At 43.7% G+C, this 26574-nt stretch overlaps 1 protein-coding gene across 1 annotated transcript; it reads right to left on the bottom strand.

Moving 5' to 3' along the window:
- Positions 1-1747: 1747 nt before the first annotated feature.
- Positions 1748-4351, bottom strand: LOC112201671. The gene is made up of 3 exons (XM_024342579.2): positions 3883-4351; positions 3459-3806; positions 1748-2500 (listed from the first exon to the last, which is right to left on the bottom strand). The coding sequence occupies exons 1-3, from the start codon at positions 4210-4212 to the stop codon at positions 1997-1999; spliced, it is 1182 nt and encodes a 393-aa protein (XP_024198347.1). The 5' UTR covers positions 4213-4351; the 3' UTR covers positions 1748-1996.
- Positions 4352-26574: the final 22223 nt, after the last annotated feature.

Below are 26574 nucleotides of genomic sequence, written 5' to 3'. Positions count from 1 at the left end.
GTGTGTGTGTTTTCTTTTTCGATCTTATTCTGAGAAGGAATAAGAGAAACAGAGAGGCACATTTAGTAGAGCTAGATCAGTGCCGGCCTTTGAACTTTAATTCGACTTTGAATACATCTAGTACATACAATCGGTATTTGGATATGGGATCGGCACATATTATGACTTAGGAGGGTGTATTCAATTCAGATTTTAAAAGATTTTGTTTGAGTTCTTATAATTCATGAATTTACTTAATCCACAGATTGTTTAAATTCTATATGGACTCTGATTGATTCTAAATTTTCAAATATGTAGATATTTAAAATTATACGGATTTTGAAGGATTTCATTAAATGCTGGATTTTGAAGGATTTTATAGTGTTTTTTATACATATCAAAACTCAAAAACAATCCAACCACTTTCCAAGAGATTTTGATGGATTCTTTCTGACTTAAAAAATGAATAAGCTCTTCACCAAAAAAATAAAAAAGAAGAAGAAGAAACTCTCAATAGGTGACACTCATCCATTTTGTCTTAGACCTATCTTCCCACTATCCTCCTCTGCCTCTGCTCTCATCTCATATAGTTGGATCCATACATCCATTGCTTTTAAAGAAGAAGAAAAAAAAAAATTAACCTACCAAAAACATAATAAGGACTTATAAAATCTAAACAAAGACTAGTAAATCAATAGAATTTTAAATCTTAATTGAATACATTAAGATTTTAAATGATTGTTTAAAATCTTAATTGAATACCTATAGACTTTCAAAATACAAAAAAATCTTGTAGATTCTAAAATGACCACACCCCCCTTAGTCTATTAATGAGGCATTAAATCTCACAAAACATTACTACATATAAGACTTTGTAGGATGCAAATACAAAAGCAAGGAGGTGCATGTTCATATATACTGGGTAATAATTGGTATACTTGATGCAGGCTTGTGTCAGGTTGGTCCGGGAAGGTTTTAGGCCCAAACTCGCCAAAAAGATCGAAAGGGTCTATACAAGACATATATTGGCTCACCTTGAAGTCAAGGGGTTAATGCAGCAGTTATAGGTTGCTGCTTGTAAGTATATATACTTCTAAAACTGTAATATGACTGCAGATCATGTAGTCAAGTATCCCCACTGTTTGAAGGGGATAAAGACTTTGGAAACGTTTTATCGAGGAAAACAAAGACAAGTACTTCAGTTAAATAGAAGAAAATTACTATCATTTGTGGTAGTAAAGATGAAATTTACTGAATTGAAATTATGAAAAGAAGTGGGGGATTCTATAGAGTGAAGAGAAATTAACTATCTCCTCTATATGGACATTTATTGGTTGTTCATGACTGCGGCCAAAAAAAAAAACAGGGGGGGTGGGGGTTGGGCGGGATGTCAAAAGGGCAGGCCTAGTAAAACTTTATTTGGGCCACAGGATGAAAAATAAATCTACATTGATATGGGCTACCATGTTTGCCCATCATTTGGACGGTGAAAAACGAACTTTTTATGTTGGTTCTCGGTGATCTGTAGAATAAGAATGTGGAAAGCACTACTTGTAGAGAATAGCATATTCTAATCCCACCGTTTCTGATAGTGGCAATCTCAAGTTTTATGGAATACTTGGAGGGATGGACAGTCTTACTTTTGAATTCTGAGGTTATAATGTTATATAGTGCGTGAGATTAATCGGTAAACATGGTATGAATGTTTATTACAAATAAATCTAATTTGAATGCATATGTGAAGAAAATCAAATAAGGTCCGAAACAGTTTTGATCGAAACTAGAATACACCAAGATCTCTTATTCCATCCCATGCGCTTGAACTAGTCATTTTAAGCTCAGTGATTTCATAATATTACATATTATTACAAAAAAGAAAAACTACATATTACATAATACACTTGAAGATAAAAGAAGAAAAACCAGAAAAATACACTCGTGTACCCGCCAATATTTTTGTAATTAGAAACAAACTAGCATCCTATTAATTAAGCTTAGTTCAGTTCATTAGGGTTAATCATGGTGATTGTACAGCACTACTACTATCATATATATCAGCAGGAGCAATGAAATAGTCCATGGAAAGCCCCGGCACATTGAACACAACATCATCAATGTTCCAAACCTCTTCCATTCTAGTCCTCGTATACTCCATTGATAGCTCGCCACACCGGAAAACGGTGGCGATGGAACGGCCTTGATGAGCGATGAGCACACCATCAACATCTCTGTAATCTGCAATGCTGCTTCCTATGGTGGTCTCCCAATACACAGTTTCGTTTTCTGGGGTTTCAACCCTAGTGAGGTGCGAGTCCTCTAAGTAGATGAGGAGTCCACTCTTTTGACAGAAATAGCCGTACAATGCATGCCTAATTACCTCTGCAGGACCTTCGCTTCGTTCCATTACAGCCTCACGGTCTGCAGAAACTTTTAGTACAAAGCAATCATCGTCGCCAATCCTCTTCTCCCCCAAGCATTGTGCCTTGGCAAACAAGCTTGCTGTGCTCTTTGGGTCTAGGCCCTGCAGCAAAAGACAATCAAGATATTTGATCAAATTGATGAGCATACATATAGTTAAACCATAAACATTAAGCTAATTAACGGTGATAAAATTAGCAGAGTTTTCCAGTGGCGAGAAATTTTTATCTGATTTGGACTAGTTCATGGACGTTTAAAGCCAAATTACAAACTAAATCAGTTCAAGAATTCAGGGTTCAACTCTCTTTAATTTTACTTGCATCAAAACGGAAACTGAATCAAATCAAACCGTTCATCAATTGTGCACTACTCACGTGTGAATGAACTTTCTGGCACATGTTATACAATCAATAGTAACTACTAGTTAAAATAAATTTTTGATCAAAAGAAAATATTTTGGAAGAAAAAAGAAAAGGAAGAAAAAAAGAAAGGGTAAAAGAGGCATAATGCACTAGATCCAGCAGCATTCATTCACTAAAGTGAAAAAGAAAAAGCAAAAGCAAGAAATAATAGAGAGAAGCCACTTTAGTTTAGTAACGTTGGTAATCCCAAGACCAAGATGAACCATATATATGACCATGGATGACGCAAGAACCTGCAATCACGTGCCATTCTTAACCCTTTGAGGTGTTCAAAAAAAAAGAAGAAGACTGTAGGGTAAAGCATGGGACAGTTTCTCCATCATTGTCAGCCTCATACTATTTTTATTGGGATTGTGATGTGTTCCCTCCTCAAATCTCTATCTTTGTTTGGTAAAGAAAAGAACTAAAGCCTAAAGGCTATTTTCGAATAATTGAACGCTACGTTTCTTATCCTCTTTCTTGTTTCTTAAACCTCAAATCAGTATATGCAATCCAGAAACATTGAATCCGTGAATGTCTTAAAACATGGTTGGTGAGAAAATACGACATATGACATGTTATGTTAATACTTAATAGATGGAAGCGATTATCAATCTCAAGTGTTTATGGTAGAAAGAACATTCAGATTTCCGAACTTACCTGGATGATGCGGCGTAATGGGCGTTGAGGGCCTTTGGCAGCATGAGTACCGAGCCAAGGGGTGTGCCTCCACACAGTCTTTCCATCACTTCCGGCCACCACCTTGTTGCCGCCGACCACCAATTCCAGAGACCACATGCCGGGTAACATTTGCCAAAGAACAAAGCACCCACTTTCCCCACTTCTTGTTCCCAAAGTCTTCACATTTCTACCTGCAGAAACCTCAGTCTCACAGCAGACCATCTTCACCATCCCACTCGCATACATGTTCTTGTTGCACTTCTGCTGCTTCAAGCACCCGCTTGCTGCCAGATACTGTTGTATAATGTAGTGCGCAGTCGAAGTTTCCTGAATTACCCTCATTCATTAGTGACAGAAAGAGAGAACAAGATGTAATTAGTTCAAGGTATTTTGATGTTCTTACAAATGGGATGTCTTTGATGTGGGGCATGGGATGATCAACTGGCTCACTGGCTTGAGGAATTGGAGCTAAAGGACAGCCCAACACACCAAGCAAGAGCCTCAAATCTTGTCTCTTTGCCGGAATGGTACTACCATTACTTCCATATGCCGAAGTTGATAAGTTACTTCCTTGAGGAAGACCCTTTTGTGCTCTGAACCATTCACGTATGGCTTCCCAAGAGCTTTCCTTCTTACCTCCTTCTTCTTGCATTTCTGGGTCTGGACCTTCCATGAGTGGCGTCAATGGCTGCGGAGACCACATCTGCTTCTTCCTCGCCTTTGAACCCATCATCTTGCTGGTTTGGAAAAGATTGCTGGAAAGTTGGTGAAGAAGAAAGATCGAGTTGGTTGTGTTTATGATGAGGTTTAAGGGTTTTTAAGAGGGATAGGGGGAGTGAGAGATACGAAGGATTGTGTGAGGTATGATATGAGACAAAAGGGACAGCTTATCTGTCTAACGGCAGAGAATGGTATTAGAAATTTAAACACATTCGCATGTTGGCCTGTCTATTACTTTATTCTTCTCTCCCTAGGTCTCTCTCTCTTGTCGTTTTATTTCTTTTTATGTCTATTATTCTCTTGAGCTGCTCAACCTAGCTACCCCCAATGGCCTCTTTTACATGACTCCCATGGTAAAAGACCCTAATGCCATTTTACAGAAATTACTAAACCTTTTCAACACTTTGAATCTCAAAATCCATGTCAAATAATTCGTAGATTATGAAATTTTTCTACATAAAGACGGAATTGCCATAACAAAGATTAAGAGTTGACAGACATGCCTAGTTACTTAGTTGCAATGAGTTTCTCATACTCTTATGATTTGTAACTTTATGTGGCTCATAGAAAATGACGTAACTTACTAAAATTTGAAATTAGAGATACTTACAAAAAATCTTGCGAATTCAACTCCATTTTTTTGTGGCTCAAAAAGAGGGATAAAGAGGGGCAATAAACTTCTTGTCACCTCATGTTATTGAAGAGAAAAGAGAGAAAATAAGGGCAACGAAGTCAAAATGAAGAGTATGAATTTAACTCATTTTTGCTTTCACTACTATTAACATTTCGAATCGAGTGAAAATAATATAACAATCATAACGAAAAGAGGTTTCACGATATATGCATGTTTTTTGAAAGCTGACAAGGGGCCAAGCTCTCAAAAGAGGTCAACATAGAGCTAATATCCCGGAATATGAAGTTCTACGATATTGTGCAGACCTGCAGATTATGGAAAGAAATTACGCAAGGTTATTATAGTAAAGTTGGCTCAATTGACTGCAGGCTCTGCACCCACTACCACATAGGACAAATCTACCAAATCCTGTCTGCATAATTAATTACTCCGAGTCTCTGATCACATTTATCAAAAATGAAATCCAACACAATGATCTCATCACGCCTACTTAGTACTTTAGTTCTTAGGATCTTCCTCTCAGTTTTGATTCCCGTCTCGGTCAAAACAATGAACACAATCCCCAAGTTGAGGCCCCAACCCCCCACAGTACATAAATAATCTACAAATTTAGGAGGTTCCAATCTAATAAAACACTGATTAAGGAGTTTAATCTGTTCAACGTTGACGGGGGATAGTGGAATATGGGGCCTACGATATAGGTTCTAAATGGAATTAGGGCGAAGAGAAATGAGCAAGTGGGCGGCAAATGGGTTGTGGTGGTGGTGGAAGGTCGGCGTCAAGAGGGAATGAGGTTGAGCGGCGGATGGGGGATGTGGACGGGGAAGGTTTGGGGGATCTTTCAAGCCAAGTTCTATTTGTTTGATACATGTATTCTATTTGTATTATGGTCAGTTGTGGCTTTCATTAATGGTTGGGGATGAGAAGGATTAATTAAGCATGTATGTGTTGTAATGCCGCATAACTTAGATCCTTAAGGAATTGTGAACATGTGTTGAGTCTAGAATAACAACCCTTGTCCTTCATTGTCTTCGGACGGTTGGATCTTTCTCTATAGAGACTTATAAGATTACAACTCGGTTCGATACAGTTCGAGTTTGGTTCATATGTGTTCAGCTTCACTCAATAAATTCAGTGGTAAAAATATACAAGTGATCAAGTTTAAACTCTGATATATTTGACTTGTGAAACATGTATAATTAATGAAAAAAAAATTCAGTATATAAATAATTTTTGATTGTATTATAATCAACTAATATTAGTTTAAATTATGAGTGTTAATATTTATTTTGGGTCTGCACTCTTTTGACATGTATTTTAGACTAATTTAAAATTAAGTTTATCCGTAAAATAAATCATTTTTTTCCCATTTCCTGACCCTGTCTTGGCCCCTTGTATAACCATTTTAAAGTATCAATTTGTTCTCATCATCGGAAGAAATTAAACAATGATATTCTAGTACATTTTTGGTTGTTTTCTTTACAAAAACGAAATCTTTACTATAAGATAGATTCTCAGTTTAACAGTTTGAGTAACAACTGTTTGAGCCCAAAAGTAATTTTAGCAAGATCCTTTAGTGGATTTAGCATAGCGGGCCGATACCTGCGGCCCAAAAATAAGCCTGCTTGAGTTTGGGTTACAGCTTCGCCCATTCCGTAATCCATAACGAAAACGAAACCTTATTGGAGTCAAGTAGCAGAGATTGAATAGGAAACTTCAATAAATAATCCTTCTATAGCAAGGAACAGTCGAAACCCTAGTTATAAATACTAGGTTTCAAGGACAAACAAAGGACCTCTCTCGAATCAATTAATCCCAACGACTACAAAGCCTCCCCGGAGCAAACCTTCAACCTCGTTGAAACCCGGTGACCGCGCGCCAGTCGTAGTCTCTCCAAGAGCCGACTGTCAGCATCACCAGATCAACCCGGCGATCGTGCTTCCAGTTCTAGTCTCCTCGCGAGCCGACTGCCAGTACCACTGCCACCGATACTACCAGCGAAGCAAGGGTAACACCCTCGCAACCCAGCGAAGCTAAAGTCACGCTTTAGCAAAACCCGTGCTTTCTCCAAACTTCCCAGTGATTGCTCTGCTCAGCCTACAACGTTGAGTATCGATTCGGTGACGCGAAGAGATCACATCCAAAGTCCTTATCCGTAAGGCAAGAAGTCCTTTCTCGGAAGGCTAGAGAAGAACCTTGTGGCGAGGTTGGTGCTATCCTCGTCCACAAACGCTTGAAGAAGAAGTCAGGTCAAGGGACTCCCCCGACGACTGCACCCCATGGTGCTGGCACGCCTGCGCACACGCTCAAAAGAGACAGTTTGCACGCCAACTGGTTTTGGAGCCAAACATTTTGGCATGCCCAGTGGGACAGCAATAGTGTCTCTTCGTGAAAGTAGCCATTGGGAAGTCGAGCGAAAACCCTTACCAAAAGGTTTACGCTAACTGCTCAAGACACAAGACCTCCAGTTACAGACCGCACTCTCACGCGGACTGTCGTGGTCTTTCCGAAGAACAAGTGACTCAACAATTTTCTCATCCTGCCCACTCATCCGACATGTCAACCGAACAGGGAGAAAATCACCCGACCGCTACTGAGGGTCAGAATGTCACTACCAATCAGGCCAGCGAGCCTGTTATCACTACCGCTGTCTCCAATACAGCGGAAAGTGGAGGAAAAGAGGCTTTCCTCGTCGCGAAGCCTATTCCAGAAGGAGCAACCTCAGAGGTGAGGTTCGCGATCATCATGGAGAACATTGAAAATCATTGCAAGAAGATAGCAGCTGATTTTGAAAGGGAAACCGCGAAGACAGACCGGTTCATACGCGAGTTAGACCAACGCATTACCCGACATGCAGCAGATACCCAGCAACAAATCGTACAATCAGAAAGTGCAGTAAGGGCTCATGTCACGGGTGTCACTGGTGAGCAGAATCAGTGCCAGAAAGAGATCATGGAGGCCATCACGAATCAAACCAGGCAGACCGCGTCAGATATGGCAGGTCTTCACAAGGATGGCGCTAACCTCGCAATCGAGGTGGCCATGCAAAGGGCCGAACTGAACTAGGCACGAGAAGTATTGAATAAAGCTTTAGGGGATCCTAATGCTATCCTTAGTTCTCTTGGCCAGCCGTCTGGTTCAAGCAAGTATGTTCCGCCGAACCAGCGAGAAAAGGTTAGCAGCAATGCCACTACACCTTCCCCAACTGTCACTGCTACACAACTGAAGAGTAAGGAGCAAGCTTTGGTTATCGGCGGCAGCAAAGAGAATGCCACCCCGTCAGGCGGACAGACTACCAGGCAGAAGCATCAGGCATCGAGGGTTGGTGGAACCGCGTCTGGTTCTACCACCTTTGTTCAGTATGACAGCGACGGGGCAGAAAACGTATATCAGGAACTGCCAGGAAGCTATTATGGTATTGACCAGGCGAGTAATCCGATTAAGATAACAACCTTGACAAAAGAGATGCCCATACCAGCAGTAACTCTTCAGCAACCAGCTACAACCCACGTTGTACATGTAGGAGAAGGGGCAGGAGCTCTGAACCAAGCAATACCCTTACAGGCTGCTCGCCATACTATGGCAACACCTCCTCCTCCGCCTCCGGGTCCAGAGTATGTAAGATGTGAAGAGGTCGAGGAGATGATCAGGCTGGCTAATCCTAGGACCCAAGTGGATGGGGTCTATGAGGGACCTTTCCCGCCGCATGTAATGCTCGCGCCCTTTCCCAGGGGTTATAAAAATATCATATTTTCTACTTTTTCAGGAGAAGACACAGAGAATGCGGCTACCCATCTGGCCAGGTTTAGGGTACAATGCGGCCAGTACCAGAATGATGACATCCTCAAATGCAGGATCTTTGGCACCTCTCTCTCAGGAGCTGCCTTTAGGTGGTTTTCCAAACTTCGGCCAGGGACCGTAGCGGATTGGCCTGCGATGGAAAAGCTATTCCGAGAAACCTTTGGGGCCATTGAGCCTGAGGTTGACTTGGCTTCTCTCACTCAGATGGCCCAACAGCCTACAGAGTCTGCTGTGGCTTATCTTTAGCGCTTCCAAATTCAGAAGGCTAAGCTGAATGTCATCCTGCCCGAGAAAGAGTTAGTCAAATTGGCAGTCAAGGGTTTGGAGCCTCGTCAGCGGAAAAAGCAACATGGCAGTATGATCCAGTCAACGGGAGAGCTCATCACAGAGGTAGGCAGCTTTGAACATCTCCTTAGAGAAACCGACGCAAGGAAGAACACGTCCAAAGGGACATATGTACCAGGAAAACATCGCACCGTAGCAGCCCTGAGCTACCAGCCGGCTACCTATGACCCTTACTACCATCATCACATTGAAGAAGTGGTTCAGGATGACGATGAGGAAGAGGAGAATGATATCGCTGCTTATGAGCTAACCGGGAGGAAGAATCCAGCCCTGAAGCAACTGAAGATTTCCAAAGAACCTGTTAAGCTCAAATCGATGGCCTTCACCAAACCTGAGTTTGCGACATATACTTATGAAGCCAATAAGGCACACGAGATTCTGGATGAGATGATCGCCGCGAAGATGGTGAAGACCGACTTCGGACCTTTTCCTCGACCAGACCAATTGAAAGGGAAGAAGTACTGCAAATTCCACAACCTGTGGAACCACAATACCGCGGACTGTGTGAAGCTCAAAGACCAGATTCAGTTATGGCTTAATAATGGCAGTTTGCAGGTGGAAGCCCCAGTAACGGCGGCAGCGCTCGTAGACTTGAACCCTTTTCCTGACATCGGGATCAATATGGTCAATGTGAACTGGGCCAAGCAGAACCAGAGGAAACCAACCTTGGATTTGAGTACAACAGGGCGAGAGGGAAAGTCTACTAAGGATGAAGCCCCTGCAAAACAGAAAGCTAAAGCAGTTGGAAAAGCCTCACCCGTGGTCTTATGCTCGCGATGCAAGGAAGAGTGTGGCATCCAGGTGTTGCATGAAGAAGTCGAGCAGACGTTTCGCTTTGGCTCTCTCCCGCCTATTAAGTGGGCCCCACCATCGCGGAACTATCAGCCTTCTAGCCCAAGAGGAAAAGAGAAAATGGAGTCGCCACCATCCCCAAAGGACTCCAACTTATTCAGGAAACTGAAAGCAGTTGCGGTCGATCAGACACAAGAGGAGAAGGCCACGAACGAGCGAAAGAATATTCTAACCAAGCCTTACATCCCACCTGCTCCAGCTGCCACCATCAAGGAAGGAAAGTGGTACACTAGGGAAAAAGGGAAGGGAGTGGAAATAAGCTCTTCCAGGAAGAGGAAACTGCAACGCAGGTTCGGAGAAGCCAAGCGCGCTCTAGAGGCTCTAGACCAGGGCCTAATCAAGCCTTCGCAATTGGTCAAATCACCTAAGCAGTATCAGAAGGAGATGGAGGCACTAGCTGCTAAGCGATTAGTGGCTCCTTGCAGCCTTCAGAAACAAGCAACAGGGACAGATAAGCCCAGTGTTTTTTGCAGGATCATTGAAGAAAGAATACCTCCGCCAGCTCGAAAGGAGAATTCGCCGACGCGGCAACCACATGTCAGGCGCAGGTTATTTCGCGAGGAACCAGAAGCTAAACCCTCAGTTTTCGAGAGACTGGGGGGCAAGGACAAGACTACCGATACTTTACAATGGAGACCAAAAAGAGTCCAGAGTGTAGTGGTCGCTCCCCTCGAGGTAAGCGCAGAAGGAGAACCGAAGTCAGACTCGCCCAAGCAGACACCTGTGGTACAGGAACGCCAGCAGTGTGAGGTCAAAGGCCTTACAAAGGAGTCGTTAGTAGATCGTTTGGCTAAGCAATTCAACACTGACACCCCTGTCAAAGAGCCCAAGCTTAATCTGGAGGACGACATAGAGGAGACAGATATGGCTGATACGTCTTGCAACATGGTTTACGTACTTCCCGCGCGGTATGCTCTACCGGTCGCCGCTCAGGAATGCGTCGAAACTGAGGAAAATAGTGTGCAGCCCTTGTAGATCACATCGGCAATCACGACACCTGTGGAAGAAGCGGTTTTGCTTGAGACGGAGGATGCTCATAGCAAGGAATTCTTCATGAGCTTCACCAAGCCAACACCTGCTATGGTCTAACACATGAGACCTTTATATATAACTGCTGAAGTTGGTAGCATCAAAGTTAGCAAGATCATGGTTGATACCGGCACCGCAGTTAATGTCGTCACTACCAGGACCATGCACCTGCTCGGAATCAAGAAGGAAAAGATCCAGTCTACGTCCCTCACACTCAAAAACTTCGCGGGGACTGTAACAAAGACCCTAGGACTTCTTTTCTTGCGCATCAAGGTTGGCCCGGCTAAGGGAGTTTATGCTTTCTTTGTGACAGATTGCTATGCGGCCTACAACGCTATTCTGGGCCGAGACTGGATCCATAGGAGTTATTGTGTTCCGTTGACTCTTCATCAGGAGCTCGTTATGTGGAACAGGAAGACAGATAAAGCGGAGGTGATTGAAGAGGATCCTCGTCCATTCCCCGTTTTTGCGAATTATGTAGATGCCAGGTACTATTTGGAGCCTATCACTCCATTGCAGGTCAGTGACATCGATGACAAAGGCCGCCCCACAGGGGTAACGGCCTCTGAATTGGCACAGTGGGGGCTCACGCTGGCAAAAGAAGGCTTGGAAAGGCCTGGCCACGCTGTGCCCAAACCCTTAAGTGATTAATGGATTACGACCTTCCAAAGGAAGGGATAGAGGCCTTCCACTCGCTGTACGAAAGATTATCGTCGTACTTAGTGGAAAAAGAGGCCTATGATAGGATCGCGGCCTTAGAGGCCGTGAATGAGACACTCTCGGACATGGAACATGAAGATGAGGTCGATATTCAGCTCGCTCCAGCAGCAGTGGACGATACACCTCCTAAAGTCAGAGATCCTACCGAGAAGGTCAATCTCGGAACAGCAGATGTGCCTATGGAAGTGGTCATCAGCGCTTACTTAGAGCCTAGCGAGAAACAGAGGCTCATTGATCTATTACATGAATTCAAAGACTGCTTCGCAGAGAAGTATGAAGACATGCCCGGCCTGTCACCAGACTTGGTTTGCCATCAACTACCAACACTCCCTGACAAGAGGCCCGTGAAACAAGAGCCGCGAAGAATGAATTCCGAGACCCAAGTCCTTGTCAAGGAGGAAGTCGAAAAAATGCATAAATCGGGCATTATCAGGGCAGCCAAGTACAATCAGTGGCTATCTAATATAGTGCCAGTTCGCAAGAAGAATGACAAGATGAGGGTCTGCGTTGATTACAGAGACCTTAATATTGCTACACCTAAAGATGTTTACCCCATACCGGTCGCGGATATGTTAGTAGATGCCATAGCAGGACATGAATTGTTGTCCTTCATGGACGGCATCGCAGGGTATCACCAGATTCCGGTCGCAGAAGAAGACAGGCATAAGACTGCATTCCGGTGTCCCAGGTTTGCGGGCGTTTTTGAATATGTGGTCATGCTGTTTGGATTGAAGAATGCCGGCGCAACGTATCAGAGAGCCATGAACTTGATCTTCCATGACATCCTGGGGAAGATTTTAGAAGTCTACATCGATGACGTTGTTGTGAAATCTTAACAACGAGCAGACCACATCACTGATCTCAGAAAGGTATTCGAGCGCATGAGGCAACACAAGCTCAGAATGAATCCCGCCAAATGCCTTTTTGGAGTTCAAGCAGAAAATCTAGATTTTCTGGGATTGATTGTCCATCAGAGGGGCATTGAGGTCCTTGAAGATAAAGCGAGCGCAGTCATCAATGCCACCGCCCCACGAATAAAGAAGGAATTGTAGCGGTTGCTGGGTAAGAAATATCAATTTTCTGAGATGTTTCATCTCTAACTCTGCAGGTAAAATCCAGCCCTTCTCTCCCTTGCTGAGACTGCAGGGTCAGGCTGAGTTTGTGTGGGAGCCTAAACATCAAGAAGCTTTCGACAGAATCAAGGCCTACCTATCAAGGTGCTTGTTCCCCCGAGAGCTGGCTTTCCATTGAAGTTATATATATCAGCAGCTGAGGCGTCCATTGGCAGCCTGCTCGCTCAGGATGACAAAGAAGGCGTCGAGCATGCCATTTTCTACCTTAGTAGGACATTAACAGGTTGCGAAACCAGATACACTCCAATGGAGAAGCTTTGTCTTACATTGTACTTCTCAGCATGCAAGTTGCGGCACTACATGTTGTCCTTTACTACTTGCATCATTGCTCAAACTGACCTAGTCAAGTACATGCTGTCGCGCCCAATTCTGCGAGGCCGCATTGGCAAGTGGGTATTGGCCGTATCGGAGTTCTCACTACAATATGTTCCCCAGAAAGCAGTAAAAGGACAGGCCATCGCAGACTTTCTGGCCCATCATCCTGTCTTGGATATCCCGACGGTGAGAGAGTTAGAGATAGCGACCGTCACTACCACCCGACCAGATCTCGCGCGCATTCTAGAGTACGCCATATGGTATCAAGCCACAGTCTCCTTGCAGCCCTGGGTGTTGTTTTTTGATGGTTCACGGACTGAAACATTAGCAGGGGTAGGAATTATTCTGGAGAACCCAGCCTGCGATCGTTTCTCTTACTCTTTCCAACTGGAGTTTAAGTGTACAAACAACCAAGCTGAGTACGAGGCCCTTATTATTGGCCTAGAAGTCTTACTGGAACTGGGGATAAGAGATGTTTAGGTTCGCGACGACTCCTTGCTTGTGATAAATCAGCTTCAAGAGAAATACAAATGTGCAAGCTGTTTGCTCGTCCCATATTTGAATTGCGCCATCGAGCTGCTGGATCAGTTTGACGACGTGGGTTTGGAGTACATTGATAGGAGCATAAATGCGACGAATATAATGTGCAATCCTCTACACTTTTCTTAGCTATTTCCTTTAAAAAGTCAGTTTTAACTTTGTTTTCTTTTTAGGTTATTCGTGAAGTGATTCAAGAGAAATAGGAGCTTAAAGGGAGCAATGGAGCCATGTATCATGAAGTATTGATGCAGAGGACTAATTTTGATCAACCTTTTGGCCATAAATTACAAGGGAAGATGATGGAAATCATTGTGCAAAACAGTTGCTGCAAAGCAGAAAACTGCAGTTTCAGAATCAGCTTTCTGGGAACGGTTTTGAGGAGCAATTCTTGCATCCTTCCAGACGCACCTTTGCAGAAAGGGCCAGTGATCATTGAAGAAATGATGTTATACTTCAACAAGAGCCAAAGAACTGATCAGAAGTGTCAACGAGGCAGCAGGAAATCAAGCACAAACTAGGCTTCCCGATAAGGCAGAAACTGTCAGCTTTTCACGAAGCTTTTTGGGAGATCTTTTCAGGCGAATTTCTTGGAGTTCTTCCAGAAGGTTATTGATCATTCTAGATGATATGATGTCATAGAGCACGTGGGAGTCAAGAACCATCCAGAAACTTGGCAAAAAGAAGTCGTTCCTTGTCCAAGAAGGAAGCTTCAGAGACAGAAATTGAATCCTAGTCAAAACAGGGCATTTTGGCCGAGATTCTTCTTTGGACGGATTTCCAGGGCATTTTTGGAAGGTTATTGCTGCTGAAAATATGAAGGAGAGTCCTATAAGGATTCCTCAAGATTTTTAGAACATTATTATGGCTTGGAAATCATTTAATTGTGCACCAATCAGAGTAATCCTCAAGCAACTAGGGGGGGCTTTCAAAGCAGAATTGGAGAAGGACACTTGGGCTGGCTCCTCATACACATAGGGCTTCTGCAAACGTGAAAATAACAACCCTACAGCGCCATCTCCTGCCATAAACCCTAGCACACAAAATCTTGAAATTCGGAAGTCCTCCAAGAGCAAAAACCGTGCACACCATCATCCATCTTCATCAAGCCTTGCCGTGTACCATCTTGAAGGGGGTTCTTGCGTTCAAGGCTGCCTAAAAGTGAATTCGTGGCTCTCATCTTCTGCCCTTTACGGTTTTTATTTTCTTGTAATTCAAACTTATATGTTTCTAGTTGTGAATTTTGAGACAATGTGTGGCTAATCTACTTTTGTTAGGGGCGAGGTTTGAAGCCCCTAAGATATGTTTTTGACAATATTTTGATTCCTAGTTTTGTGATTGCTTTGTTGTGAAATTGTTTATTTGGTTTTGGTTTACAGATAACTCTTACTTGTTTATGTTCATGAACGCGTGCATAGAACATTATGAACTTGTAAGTGGGGCTAGAAATAGGTATTTTAATCTCCTAAACGGTTAATAATGCTTGTTTCAATGGTAGTAAAACCTATAGGACAATAGGTGAAACCAAATAAAAAGGATTGCATGCTAGGTAGGCGTTCCACACTAGTTTTGCATACTTGTTTCGATCAAACTTCCACATGTGATTAATGCTTAGAATAAATTGTTGATAGGATAGTGTTCTATACCTTGATTGTTTATTCTAAAGGCTTAGTAATGGTGCGTTCATCTTGCTTAAGTAATCTAGGGAAGTAATAAGAACTTATGCATGCATTCATGGTTTGTTCTTGATTGAAACCTTTTTCACGACTTAGTAATTGAAACTAGGATGATAAATTTGTCTCAAGCATATTTTGGTGGTGGATTTCCGAGTTCCTAACATCTTCATCCATATCTTTCAAACCTTAAACTCAAAATCGCTTTTCTTTTCTTTATTTTCTGTTTATTTTCGTGAAAACCCAAAAAACCCCAAATCAGTTTTGTTATTAGGATTGCAACGCCCTCTTCTATCCCCTCTCTGACCCTCCATCTTTCTTTCTTCTTTTCTAGTGTGTGACGATTTCTTTAGTGTTAGTTTTGTTTTGTTTTGTTTTCTTTTGTGTGATTAATATAGTTACCCTCAATCCCCGGCTTGAACGATCCATGCTTACTCTATATTGCTAACGACTACATCTTGCAGGGTTAAGTTGAGCGTCTATTTTGGGCGTATCATACATCCCTCGCGAGAGCAACTTCGCAGCCAACGAACTCGCTCAACTGGCTACAGGCATTACATTGAAGTACGGGGTTCGCGAGCGCATTCTGAAAGTCGAGCGCCGCACGTTGCCTTCATGGCTCGCGCGGCCTGACCCGCTTGATGATCCGGTCGTCGCGGTCCTAGAGCCTATTGACGTCGATTGGCGCGTTCCGTTGATCGATTACCTCAAACAGCCAGACCAGACAGTAGACAGGAAGACTCGTTTCCTTGCCTTAAACTACTTCCTTAGGGGTGACGAGCTGCGACGGCGTGGGGAAGACGGCATAGACTTCCGATGTGTTTATGGCTGTGAAGCAAAACGATTGATGCGCGAAGCGAACACTGGAATATGTGGAGCCCATCAAGAGGGACCTAAGATGCGTTGGCTCATCAGAAGATATGGATACTATTGGCCCAGTATTTTGAAGGATTGTATCGCTTTCGCCAAAGGATGCCAAGACTGTCAGGTGCACGGACCAGTCCAGCACATTCCCAATATTCCCATGCAACCTTTTATTAAATCTTGGCCTGCACGAGGCTGGGCACTGGACTTGATTGGGATGATTCATCCTCACTCTTCTCTCCAACACAAGTTCATCATCGTCGCTACCGATTTCTTCACCAAGTGGGTCGAAGCTGAGCCTTTGAAGGTGGCTTCTGGTCCCACCATTCATCAATTTATTTTTCAGAACATCATCTGCAGGTTCGGTATCCCAGAGGTGCTCGTTTCATATAGGGGGGCAGCATTCATGGGAGGTGAGGTCGAGCGACTTGTCAATGACCTGGGCATCCAGTTCGTCCACAGCACTCCATATTATGCTCAGTCCAATGGTCAGGCAGAGGCCAGTAACAAGATTATTATTACCCTGCTAAAGAAGATGTTGGTTGAAAACCCTCGACAGTGGCACGATACGTTATATAAGACACCATGGGCTTATCGCACCTCCAAGCGGAATCCCACTGCTACGACTCCTTATGCACTCATGTTCGGCCATGATGCCGTTTTGCCCTTAGAAATCAACGTTCACTCCTTACGCGTGCAAGATCAGCATCACTTGATAGGTAAAGATTATGTTCAGGCGATGTGGCAAGAACACGAAGACTTGAGCGAGCAGCGCTTAGTGGCTTTGGATAATTCAGTAATGGAAAAACAGCGTATCGCCCGCGCCTACGATAAGCGGACAAGTGGTCGCAGTTACAAAGAGGGAGACCTTGTTTGGAAAGCTGTTTTGCCCTTTGGCGAGAAATTGACCGGTCGCAGTAAATGGACTCCGCGATGGGAAGGACCTTTTATTGTTCACTGCATTTTGGAACGCGGTGCGTTTCACCTCAAGGATTTGGATGGAGAACTTCATCGCAACCCCATCAATGGGCGATTCCTGAAGAAATATTACCCTAGTGTTTGGGAGTTCGACGATCCACCGGGTCAACCTTCGTCCCGGACTGGGGGGCAACCATAGTATTCGTCGGTTCGCATCATCTCTATATTTAGGCCTTCTGTTGTGGCCTTAGTCTCATGTGTCTGCTTCATCTACGAATACTAGGGGGGCAACACTCTACACATTCAGGCCTTAGTTGTGGCCTTATTTTTGATTAATTTCCAACTTTTGTTGTAATTCTCTTCTTGACAATGCGTGTTAAGATTATACATGATGACCTGTTCATGAGGCCTTATTTAATAAACAATATTTTTATTTGTGCTAAAAAAAAAAAACCATTCATTCATAGAGTGGCTTTGCGGCCAAAAGCAGTACAAATTGAAACAGTTACATTTACAATTATAAGGCCAAAGGTGGCTTGAAAATCATAAGGATTGCAGATCTACTATGGGTTTCTGGATCTGGTTGCGGCAAGGAAGATGTGGGCAGTACCGCTAGTACTCTTCCTCTCTTCACCCACATCCTCCTCCGATCTGAGTTGCAGCTGCTCTCATTTGTACCGGAGGAAGAGGGAAGGAAATAATCCATCGCAACCCTTCCAGTTGATTATCCTTCGGGATGAAGATGGTCTTCAGAGAGAGCGCGGCTCACAACCACATCTACCTCCAGGGGAAAAACGGAAGCCTCGTAGTCGGACCCCGGAGGTAGGCCGCGGAAGAAGAACAGTCGGCCTCAAAGTGGCCTTCCGCCCTTCTCCCTCCTGCTCCACGCGAGCAGACTGAGGAAAGGAATCCCTCAGAATCTGGTTCTGCCGCGTTAGGAGCGCGACATGTTCTTCAGTCTAACTGAAACCGGTAAATCCCATCCAGATTTCCAGAGACCAAAGACATGCCGCTGGACCTGAGATTAGGCCATAAGACCTACTCAGGTTTTGAGATTAAGCCATAAGGCCTAAGGATTTTTAGGCTAAGGGTGAGATCGTGAGGAGAAGATTTCAGAAACTGAAGAAAGAGAAGTAAGGATAGCGAAACTATCTCTGGGAAAGCCATATTTGCTTGTGTTTATCACTTCTCCAAAGTACAGGTATTTATAGGGCCAGTCACAGTGGCCTCAACCGTGCTATGGGCAGGTGAAATCTTTTCGACGCCATCAATAAGAGTATCAATAGAATTGAATGTTAGGATCTCGGAAATGAAGGAAATTGAAAACTCGTGGGAAGCGGGGCAGTCTTCAAGGAGGTACCCGCCCCATTTTGAGATTATCTATTCAAACAGTTTCAATAGTAATAAAGGCAAATTGAACGCTGAACTGTTCGAAAATTGGAACATATATTTGGGCCAAGCAATGTGGGCTAGATATTTGCATTATAAATAATAATATTGTTCATACAAAATGGGCCTAATAGTAGAGGCCTAGAGTTTTCGGCCCGCGTGAGTCAAGCGAAGTAAATGTTCATCCAAGCGGAAACTGGCATCGGCAGCGGCTCGCTCCGTCTGTCGAACCACCTCGCGTGCTTGAGCCAGGTTTTGAGATAGGATTTCAGAGGCCGCCAGGGGCCTCCAGCAAAGGTTTCTCATGCTCGAGACGGGCTGTCACTGCGGTCAGCTGGGCCTGAAGATCTTGAATTTGGGACCGGAGGTGATTTTGCGTGATCCATAAGTCTCTGACAAGGGTAGCCCTGTCTCCTAAGAAATCACGAGAAGAGTCCATTTGTTGAGCAAGGCCCTGATAATGGACCTGGGCCTGTCTGGCTTGTGCGGTCGCGGCCGCTCTTTCATTAAGCCGTTGGGGGAGATTCTGTAACAGTTCGTCTATCTCAGCGAACTCGTCCTCAATGATGGCATGCTCGCGATGAAGGACCCTCAAATATTCTAGAGCTCGTACGGACGCGCCAGGCAGCAGGATTTCGGGACTCAGAAGGCGGTGAAGCCCGTCCCTAGCTTCATCTATAACCCTGGGAGGAGTCACCTCAAGTACGCGAGCCAGTCTGTCCAATCTGGAGGGAGGCACAGGCATTGTATGGGGGGCAGCAGCAGCTGGAGCCTCAAGAGGTTCCACAACAGGGACCGCTTCCGGCACCTGCTCGACGTTCACCTCTCCTTCTTCTTTAGGGGCAGGCTCTTGGTCGATCACACCTTCAGCAACCGGGTCAGCGCGAATAACACCAGGTTCTTCCACAGCAATAGCTACTTCCTCGACAAGACCAGGAGCCTGTGTTTAAGAACGAGTCATGAGAATGCCCAAAGGATCAGTAAAGAATCAGGACATCATGCTATTTAAAGAGAAACGTACCTCTATAGCCGGAGGCTCGCGGAGAATGGCTATTGGCAAGGGTTCTTGGGCTACCTCATCAGGGATTGGATCAGGCCCTGTCTCTGCCAGGACAGGTGTGATGTGTGGTTCTTCAAGGGTTGCGTCTGAAAGAGGCGGCCTTTCTTCCGCTTCAGGTGAACTGTCATTTATGACTTGCACCGGGATTAGGTCCAGTTGGGCATTGCTCGCGGTGCTAACAGGCGGTAGAGGATTAATGGAACTAGTAGGCGCTTGGGCCTGTGAATCAGATGTGCCTTCACCAACGGCTGAAGAGCCTTCCCCAGTTTGTCTTGAGGATCTACGATGAACCTACAAGCGAGGATTGTTACGTGATTGCACGGCATAAAAAGAAAAAAAAAATTTCAATGTGCATTTTCAATTTCTTACCAGTCGGTCAGTGATTGGCTCATCTTCCGCCCACGGATCAGTTCGAGGGTCAGAGCGACTGCGCTTTCGGGCCAAGATAGCTGCGAGCTGCCGGATTCAAAGGAAAGGATTAGACTCGACTTGATAAGAAAGCACTATTTGTTTAATTAACCAAGTTCTTACCGTTTGCGGGTCATCCTCGTCGGAAGAGGAACCTTCTGCTTCAGGTTCCGTTATCACTGTCTTTTGCTTCCCAGATTGTCCAGTGGCTGGGGAAGCACCAACCGCGCGACTGCCAGAATGTGGCACACTGCCCTGGTGTAGTAAAGTTTGAGTTAAAAGGAAGAGTGAAAGAAGGAATAAGTTATGGACTAAGATACTTACATCTTGAGGGGGCTCGCGGATTACGATGCCAGCCCGGGCTTGGCGCGGGGCTCTCGCCGGTTGCGGAGCCGGTTCAGGAGGAGGCGGAGGTTGTGCATCGTCTTCAGGGATGTGATCAAGTAGCTCAATATCAGCAGCATAGGGACATCTCAATTCCCCAAAAATAGTCACGAAGAGTTCATCATCGCGCTAGCTCCAGCAATTAACAGAAACTTCTACCCACCATTCCTCATATTCTTCCTCAGTCCCATCCACAACATCGATGTCTTTAGCCCAATCAAGAAGATCAACCAATGCGAGCATGCTTTGTGCCGGCGTAGGCCCAGAAGGGGGCCCAAGTCTACGCCAGGAGGTGTTGTAGTTCCAAGCATTATACAGCGGGAATGACACTAATTGGGCAAGGCCGAATTGGCGAGCGAAATGGTTAGGGGCTTAAAGCTTGTAACTAAGTTCCTCGGCAGCTATTCTGATGTCTGAACAGGAGATCGCGCGACGAAAAGCCAAGCGCGCGCGATCGCTGTAGTGAGGAGCACCAGGGAGGAATCCATTTTCAAGCGGAGCCGGGAATCTCCTTCCCAATAATAAGTCGCAGTAGGGAATTTCATGTAAAAGGTACATGTATGTAAAGCACTCAGAGTAAGGAGGAGATGAGTACTTTTCTTCGCGGCTGAGCCATTAACCCAAGAGTCGGTCAGCCGATGGAAGCAGCGGGATGTCGTCGCGACAAAAATATGGGAAATAGGTTTGGATCCAGAAGTCAAGAATCCAAAAAGGACCAGAAATGCTAGTCTCGAAGGGATGCATAGTGGCCTGATAGAGAGTCCGGTAAAGGGCACCCAATACAAGTTGCCCGAGCCCAACACTGCGGCCGTTGTAGAGGGCCGTCGCCAAAAGGGTCCAAGTACCAGTGGGCTTGCAAGAGGAAGTGCAGAAGATAAATTTACAGAGCCAATACTCCAAGAAAGCGATTCCGCCGGTCGCATTGTGCTCCCGGCTGTAATATGACAACCACCGTGGATAGGAGCCACTATGAGCGCCGCGGCCATGTTGGGCCATGGTCGAGGTGAAGGTGACAGAGTCAAATTGACCGTGTAAATAAGGTTCGCCATCGATGGGTAGGCCGGTGATGGCGAGAATATCTAGCAGGGTGATACTCATTTGACCGAATCGAAAGTCAAAGGTGTTTGTGGCGGTATTCTAGAAACAAAGAAAGGCAGCAAGCGGTGAACAATTGCCACCGCGCGGAAGGCGAAAACAGAGATCAATAGTATGAGTAATACCTGCTGCGTTCCAGCGAGCTAGATCTCGTGTGCGCGTTTCGCGATACCAGGAAAGCTCCGCCACGCTGATAGAGGATGGCCAGTGCCCTATCTTTGCTCGATGATTCTGGGCACCCCAACTGGTGAAATCTCTAGGAGTCCTTTGGAGGACCGGGATGGGTCGACGAACAGGTAGGCCATAGAAGGCGATTGCGTCTGCCGAAATAGAATCTCGCGGCGCGGGGCCCAGTCCGACATGATGATTTGGGAGCCGGAGGAGTAGGGGTCTTTGAATATTAGTGTGGAGATGAATGCGGGCATCGATGTTGGTTCCCCAAGCGCGGGCGGCCTGTTCATTCAGTTCCTCTTCTTGGTCGATGACTATCTTCTTTGGATGAGCCATTTCTGGGTTTCGGTGAAGAAGGTTTTGGCAATAAAAGGGTTTCTAGGTTTTAGGAACTTAAAAGAGTTTCTGATGTGACAGGTCTGAAGTGGCTGCAAGTTTAAATAAGAAATTTTGTGAGGGAAATGATACGACAGAAAGGCATTTTTGCAAGCGAAAGGACGCATCCTCATTAATGATATCGCTTTAATCAATCGACGTGTCGTTTTAGTCCCCTTCAAGCAGTTACATCTTAACGGGCCTGCTTTCGGGGCCTGGGGGGCAATGTTTGAGCCCAAAAGTAATTTTGGCAAGATCCTTTAGTGGATTTAGCATAGCGGGCCGATACCTGCGGCCCAAAAATAAGCCTGCTTGGGTTTGGGTTACAGCTTCGCTCATTCCGTAATCCATAAGGAAAACGAAACCTTATTGGAGTCAAGTAGCAGAGATTGAATAGGAAACTTCAATCAATAATCCTTCTATAGCAAGGAACAGTCAAAACCCTTGTTATAAATACTAGGTTTCAAGGACAAACAAAGGACCTCTCTCAAATCAATTAATCCCAGCGATTACAAAGCCTCCTCGGAGCAAACCTTCAACCTCGTTGAAACCCGGTGACCGCGCGCCAGTCCTAGTCTTTCCAAGAGCTGACTGTCAGCATCACCAGATCAACTCGGCGACAGTGCTTCCAGTCCTAGTCTCCTCGCGAGCCGACTGTCAGTACCACTGCCACCGATACTACCAGCGAAGCAAGGGTAACGCCCTCGCAACCCAGCGAAGCTAAAGTCACGCTTTAGCAAAACCTGTGCTTTCTCCAAACTTCCCAGTGATTGCTCTGCTCAGCCTACAACGTTGAGTATCGATTCGGTGACGCGAAGAGATCACATCCAAAGTTCTTATCCGTAAGGCAAGAAGTTCTTTCTCAGAAGGCTAGAGAAGAACCTTGTGGCGAGGTTGGTGCTCTCCTCGTCCACAAACGCTTGAAGAAGAAGTCAGGTCAAGGGACTCCCCCGACGACTGCACCCCACGGTGCTGGCACGTCTGCGCACACGCTCAAAAGAGACAGTTTGCACGCCAACTGGTTTTGGAGCCAAACAACAACAAAATATGATTTCATGAAATTTTTTTTAACTACAACAAAATACAATATTTTGAAATCGAAAGTTCAAAAAATTATATTCACATTTTCATGGATCATGGGGATTAAAAATCTGTGGGGAGAGAGAGTTGACCAAAGTCAATGGCGAAAAATCGAGCTTTGCTAGGGTTTTATCTCTGGCTTTTCTGGGTAGCGTTCGTGATCAAATGGGGAAATCCGTGGCTTCGAGTCCATCATGTTCAACGCCGAGAATCGAATTTTTCATCTGCAAGTAATGAATTTCATGATCCTATAGAGTTTGGTGGAGAAGAAGAAGGTTATTCCGCTTCGACTTTAAGAAATTTTGGGGCTTTTGTAACTTTCAACACCAGGGATGCGAAGAACGATTACACACTGTCTTCTGAGATTGGGCAGGCAAACTCTCTTCTCCGAATCCCTAGATGGCTCAAAATTGTAATATCCAAGTATCGCTTCTGCGACCTCGCTATGTTTGATGATTTGTGTTGCTGGGATGAAGTTTCGATGCGATTGTCTTGCTTTTTGCTGACACAACAGTTCTCAAGAGTTTTATTTGAGATTAGCGAAATTAATCTTGATCTCCCTGAGTTCCCAATTTCTTTTGGAAATAAGACAAATTGGGTCTATCTAAGAATTGGGTTTTGGTTAGAATCTTATCATCAATCAGGTACGCTCCTTGAATTTTCATATTCAATTTGGTTACAATTGATGATTGCAATTAGACTTCAATTAGTGGTTAGCTGGTTGATTTTCTTGTTCACTATTTTTCATCTCTACTTGCCTTATTCAATTGATGTTGATTTATCTTTGTCTAACTTCTTGGGTGAGCTTTTCTCTGTTTGTGAAATCTTTACCATTCATAAGCTTTCGTTACTAGATAAGAATATGGTTTCTTTTTCATTTATGGATGACCAACATCCTTTTATTTCAATCTTTTGTTTTGCTCTGAACCGGATGAAGAAAGTATTGAAATTCTACTTTACTACCGGTTTGAGTCCAAAAACAGTGTCATTATGGTGCTGCAAATTTGGGTGATTTTTTTGGATGCCTCTGGTGCTCCAAACTTGGGTGATATTTTTGCTTGGCTTAAGGAAAACTATAGCTATGTTGTTTTTTTATCTAGATGAAGATTTAGTGGCCATTTCTGGATACTCTAAGAAGAGGACCAATTTTGGTGCTTCTAGCCCCGCAAAGATAACTAGCCATTTAATAGATCTGATGATTACCAATAAGGACCAAGAACATGGATCAGTTTCAAACACAATTGTTAATCATGAGAATCCTTAGTTGGAATAGCCAGGGCAGTTCCTGGCCAGGTTTTCTATCTCAAGTTCAATTCTATATAACTGGCTTGAAGTTAGACATCTTGTTCGTCCTTGATACTAGAATTCCTGATGAAAGCCAAGCCAATAAAATTGCTTCTCGGTTTGCCTTTTATTTCGATAAATTTGATTTTGTTCTTTCTGATGGTCAGTGTGGCGGCTTACTCTTACTTTGGAACTCTCGTACTGTTAATTTAAATGTTTTAGATCATCATGAGAGATATCTGCATTGTCAAGTTAATGATATGAACTCTCTCACAAATTGGTATATTTTTTTTGTTTATGCTTATCCTCAGAAGCAACTACAGACCAATTTTTGGGGTGTTCTAAGTAATTTGGAACCCCAAAATAATGATCCTTGGATCATTGTAGGTGATTTTAACAATATTGTTTCTGCTGATGAAAAATGTGGTGGTAACTGTCCTTTCAATATGTATATGCAGAACTTTGTTAACTTCTTGAATAATATTAATATGACCTCCCTAAAGGCTTAAGGAATACCTTTCACTTGGACCAACAAACACAAAGATCACACTGTGATTTATGAACGTTTGGATAGAGTGGTTGCTAACCCTAGTTGGCTTCAACTTTATCCTTATTGCACTCTAGAGAACCTGCCAATTCTAGGTTCTGATCATGGCCCTATTTTATTGACTACTTTACCATCCAGATTTTCTAGAACTAAACTTTTTAAGTTTGAAGCTATTTGGCTTTCCCATCCTGATTTTGTTAACTTAGTTAAGCAGATTTGGTCTCAAAACCTTGATCCTAACCCTCTTAAGAATTTTTTGGCAATTTCTGGGGTTTTTTCTCACTGGCTCTCTAACTGGAATAGAGATGTTTATGGTAGCCTTTTCAGAAACCTAAATAGCCTTCAAAATGATTTGAAATTTTATCAGAATCAATTGATGCTTTTTCTGAGCTCCATTTTCCCTCAGAACAAAGTTGTTGAACTCTATGATCAATTTCTAGAACTTGAGAAAAGTAAAGAACTTTTTTGGGCTCAGAGAGCTAAGGCAAATTGGCTTTCCTTGGGTGACAAAAACACCAAGTACTTTCAAACTCAGGCTACAATTAGGAAGAGAAGAAATAGAATTACTAAAATAAAAAATGAATTAGGATTTTGGATTGATGATCATACTGATATCAGTTATATTTTTTTGTAGGACTTTTAGAGAAGATTCAAAGCAACAAATGCCATTAACTTGGAAAGGGCTACATCATTTGTTAATATTCTTGATCCCATTATTGATGATGCTGACAATGTGAACCTCTTAAAACCAGTAACAATGGATGAGATCCAGCTAGCTACTACCTCTATTGGAGCCCTGAAAGCTCCTGGACCTGATGGCATTCATGCCACATTTTATTAGAAGCACTGGGACTTAGTCAAAGACAAGATAAGTAACATTGTTTTGGATTTCTTTCAAAATAATACTTCACTAAGGCTCTTGAATCACACTAACATTGCTTTGATCCCTAAAGTTGACTCCCCTGAAATTGTTAGTCATTTTAGACCAATTAGTTTATGTAATGTTGTTTATAAGGTTATCTCTAAAATTCTAATTGCTAGATTAAAGCCTCTCCTGGTTAAGTGCATATCAAGAAACCAAGGAGCTTTTGCTCCTGGAAGATCTATTGTTGATAATATCCTTATTGCTCATGAATTATTTTCTTCTTTCAATAGAAAGAAGGCTACTTCTGGTTCCATGGCTATTAAGCTAGATTTGGAAAAGGCCTATGATTATTTGGATTGGAATTATATTAAACTGTGTTTACACAGATTTGGGTTTGATGTTAAATGGATAAACTTAATAATGGAATGCATTTGTTCTGTTACTTTTTCCATTCTTATTAATGGCAAGCAAGAAGGTCATTTTGCTTCTTCTAGGGGTGTTCGTCAGGGAGATCCTCTCTCTCCCTATATTTTTATTCTCTGCATGGAACCTTATTAGACATTTAAATCACGCTGCTTCTAACTCTAAGAATTATGTTGGCATTCTCTCCTCCCCTGGGGGCCATAGAATATCCAATCTTATGTTTGTTGATGATTGTTTGATTTTTGCCAGAGCGTCCAACAAGGCAGCTCATAACATCTCCAGAATTCTCCTCGATTTTACCCAAGCATCGGGGCAGAAGATCAACTTAGATAAGTCTTCTATTTTCTATTCCTATAAGATCTCTAATAGTACTAAATCTGATATTACAAGTATTTTGGGAATTGAACACAAGGTTTCAATTGGTAAATATCTAGGGATCCATAATATTGTTTTCTGGAAAGACCCCTTGAATG

Source organism: Rosa chinensis, chromosome 5, assembly GCF_002994745.2.
Source record: "Rosa chinensis cultivar Old Blush chromosome 5, RchiOBHm-V2, whole genome shotgun sequence".
Lineage (NCBI taxonomy): Eukaryota > Viridiplantae > Streptophyta > Magnoliopsida > Rosales > Rosaceae > Rosa > Rosa chinensis.
The sequence above is the reverse complement of the archived record's forward strand: the minus strand, read 5'-3'. Positions and strand labels throughout refer to the sequence as shown.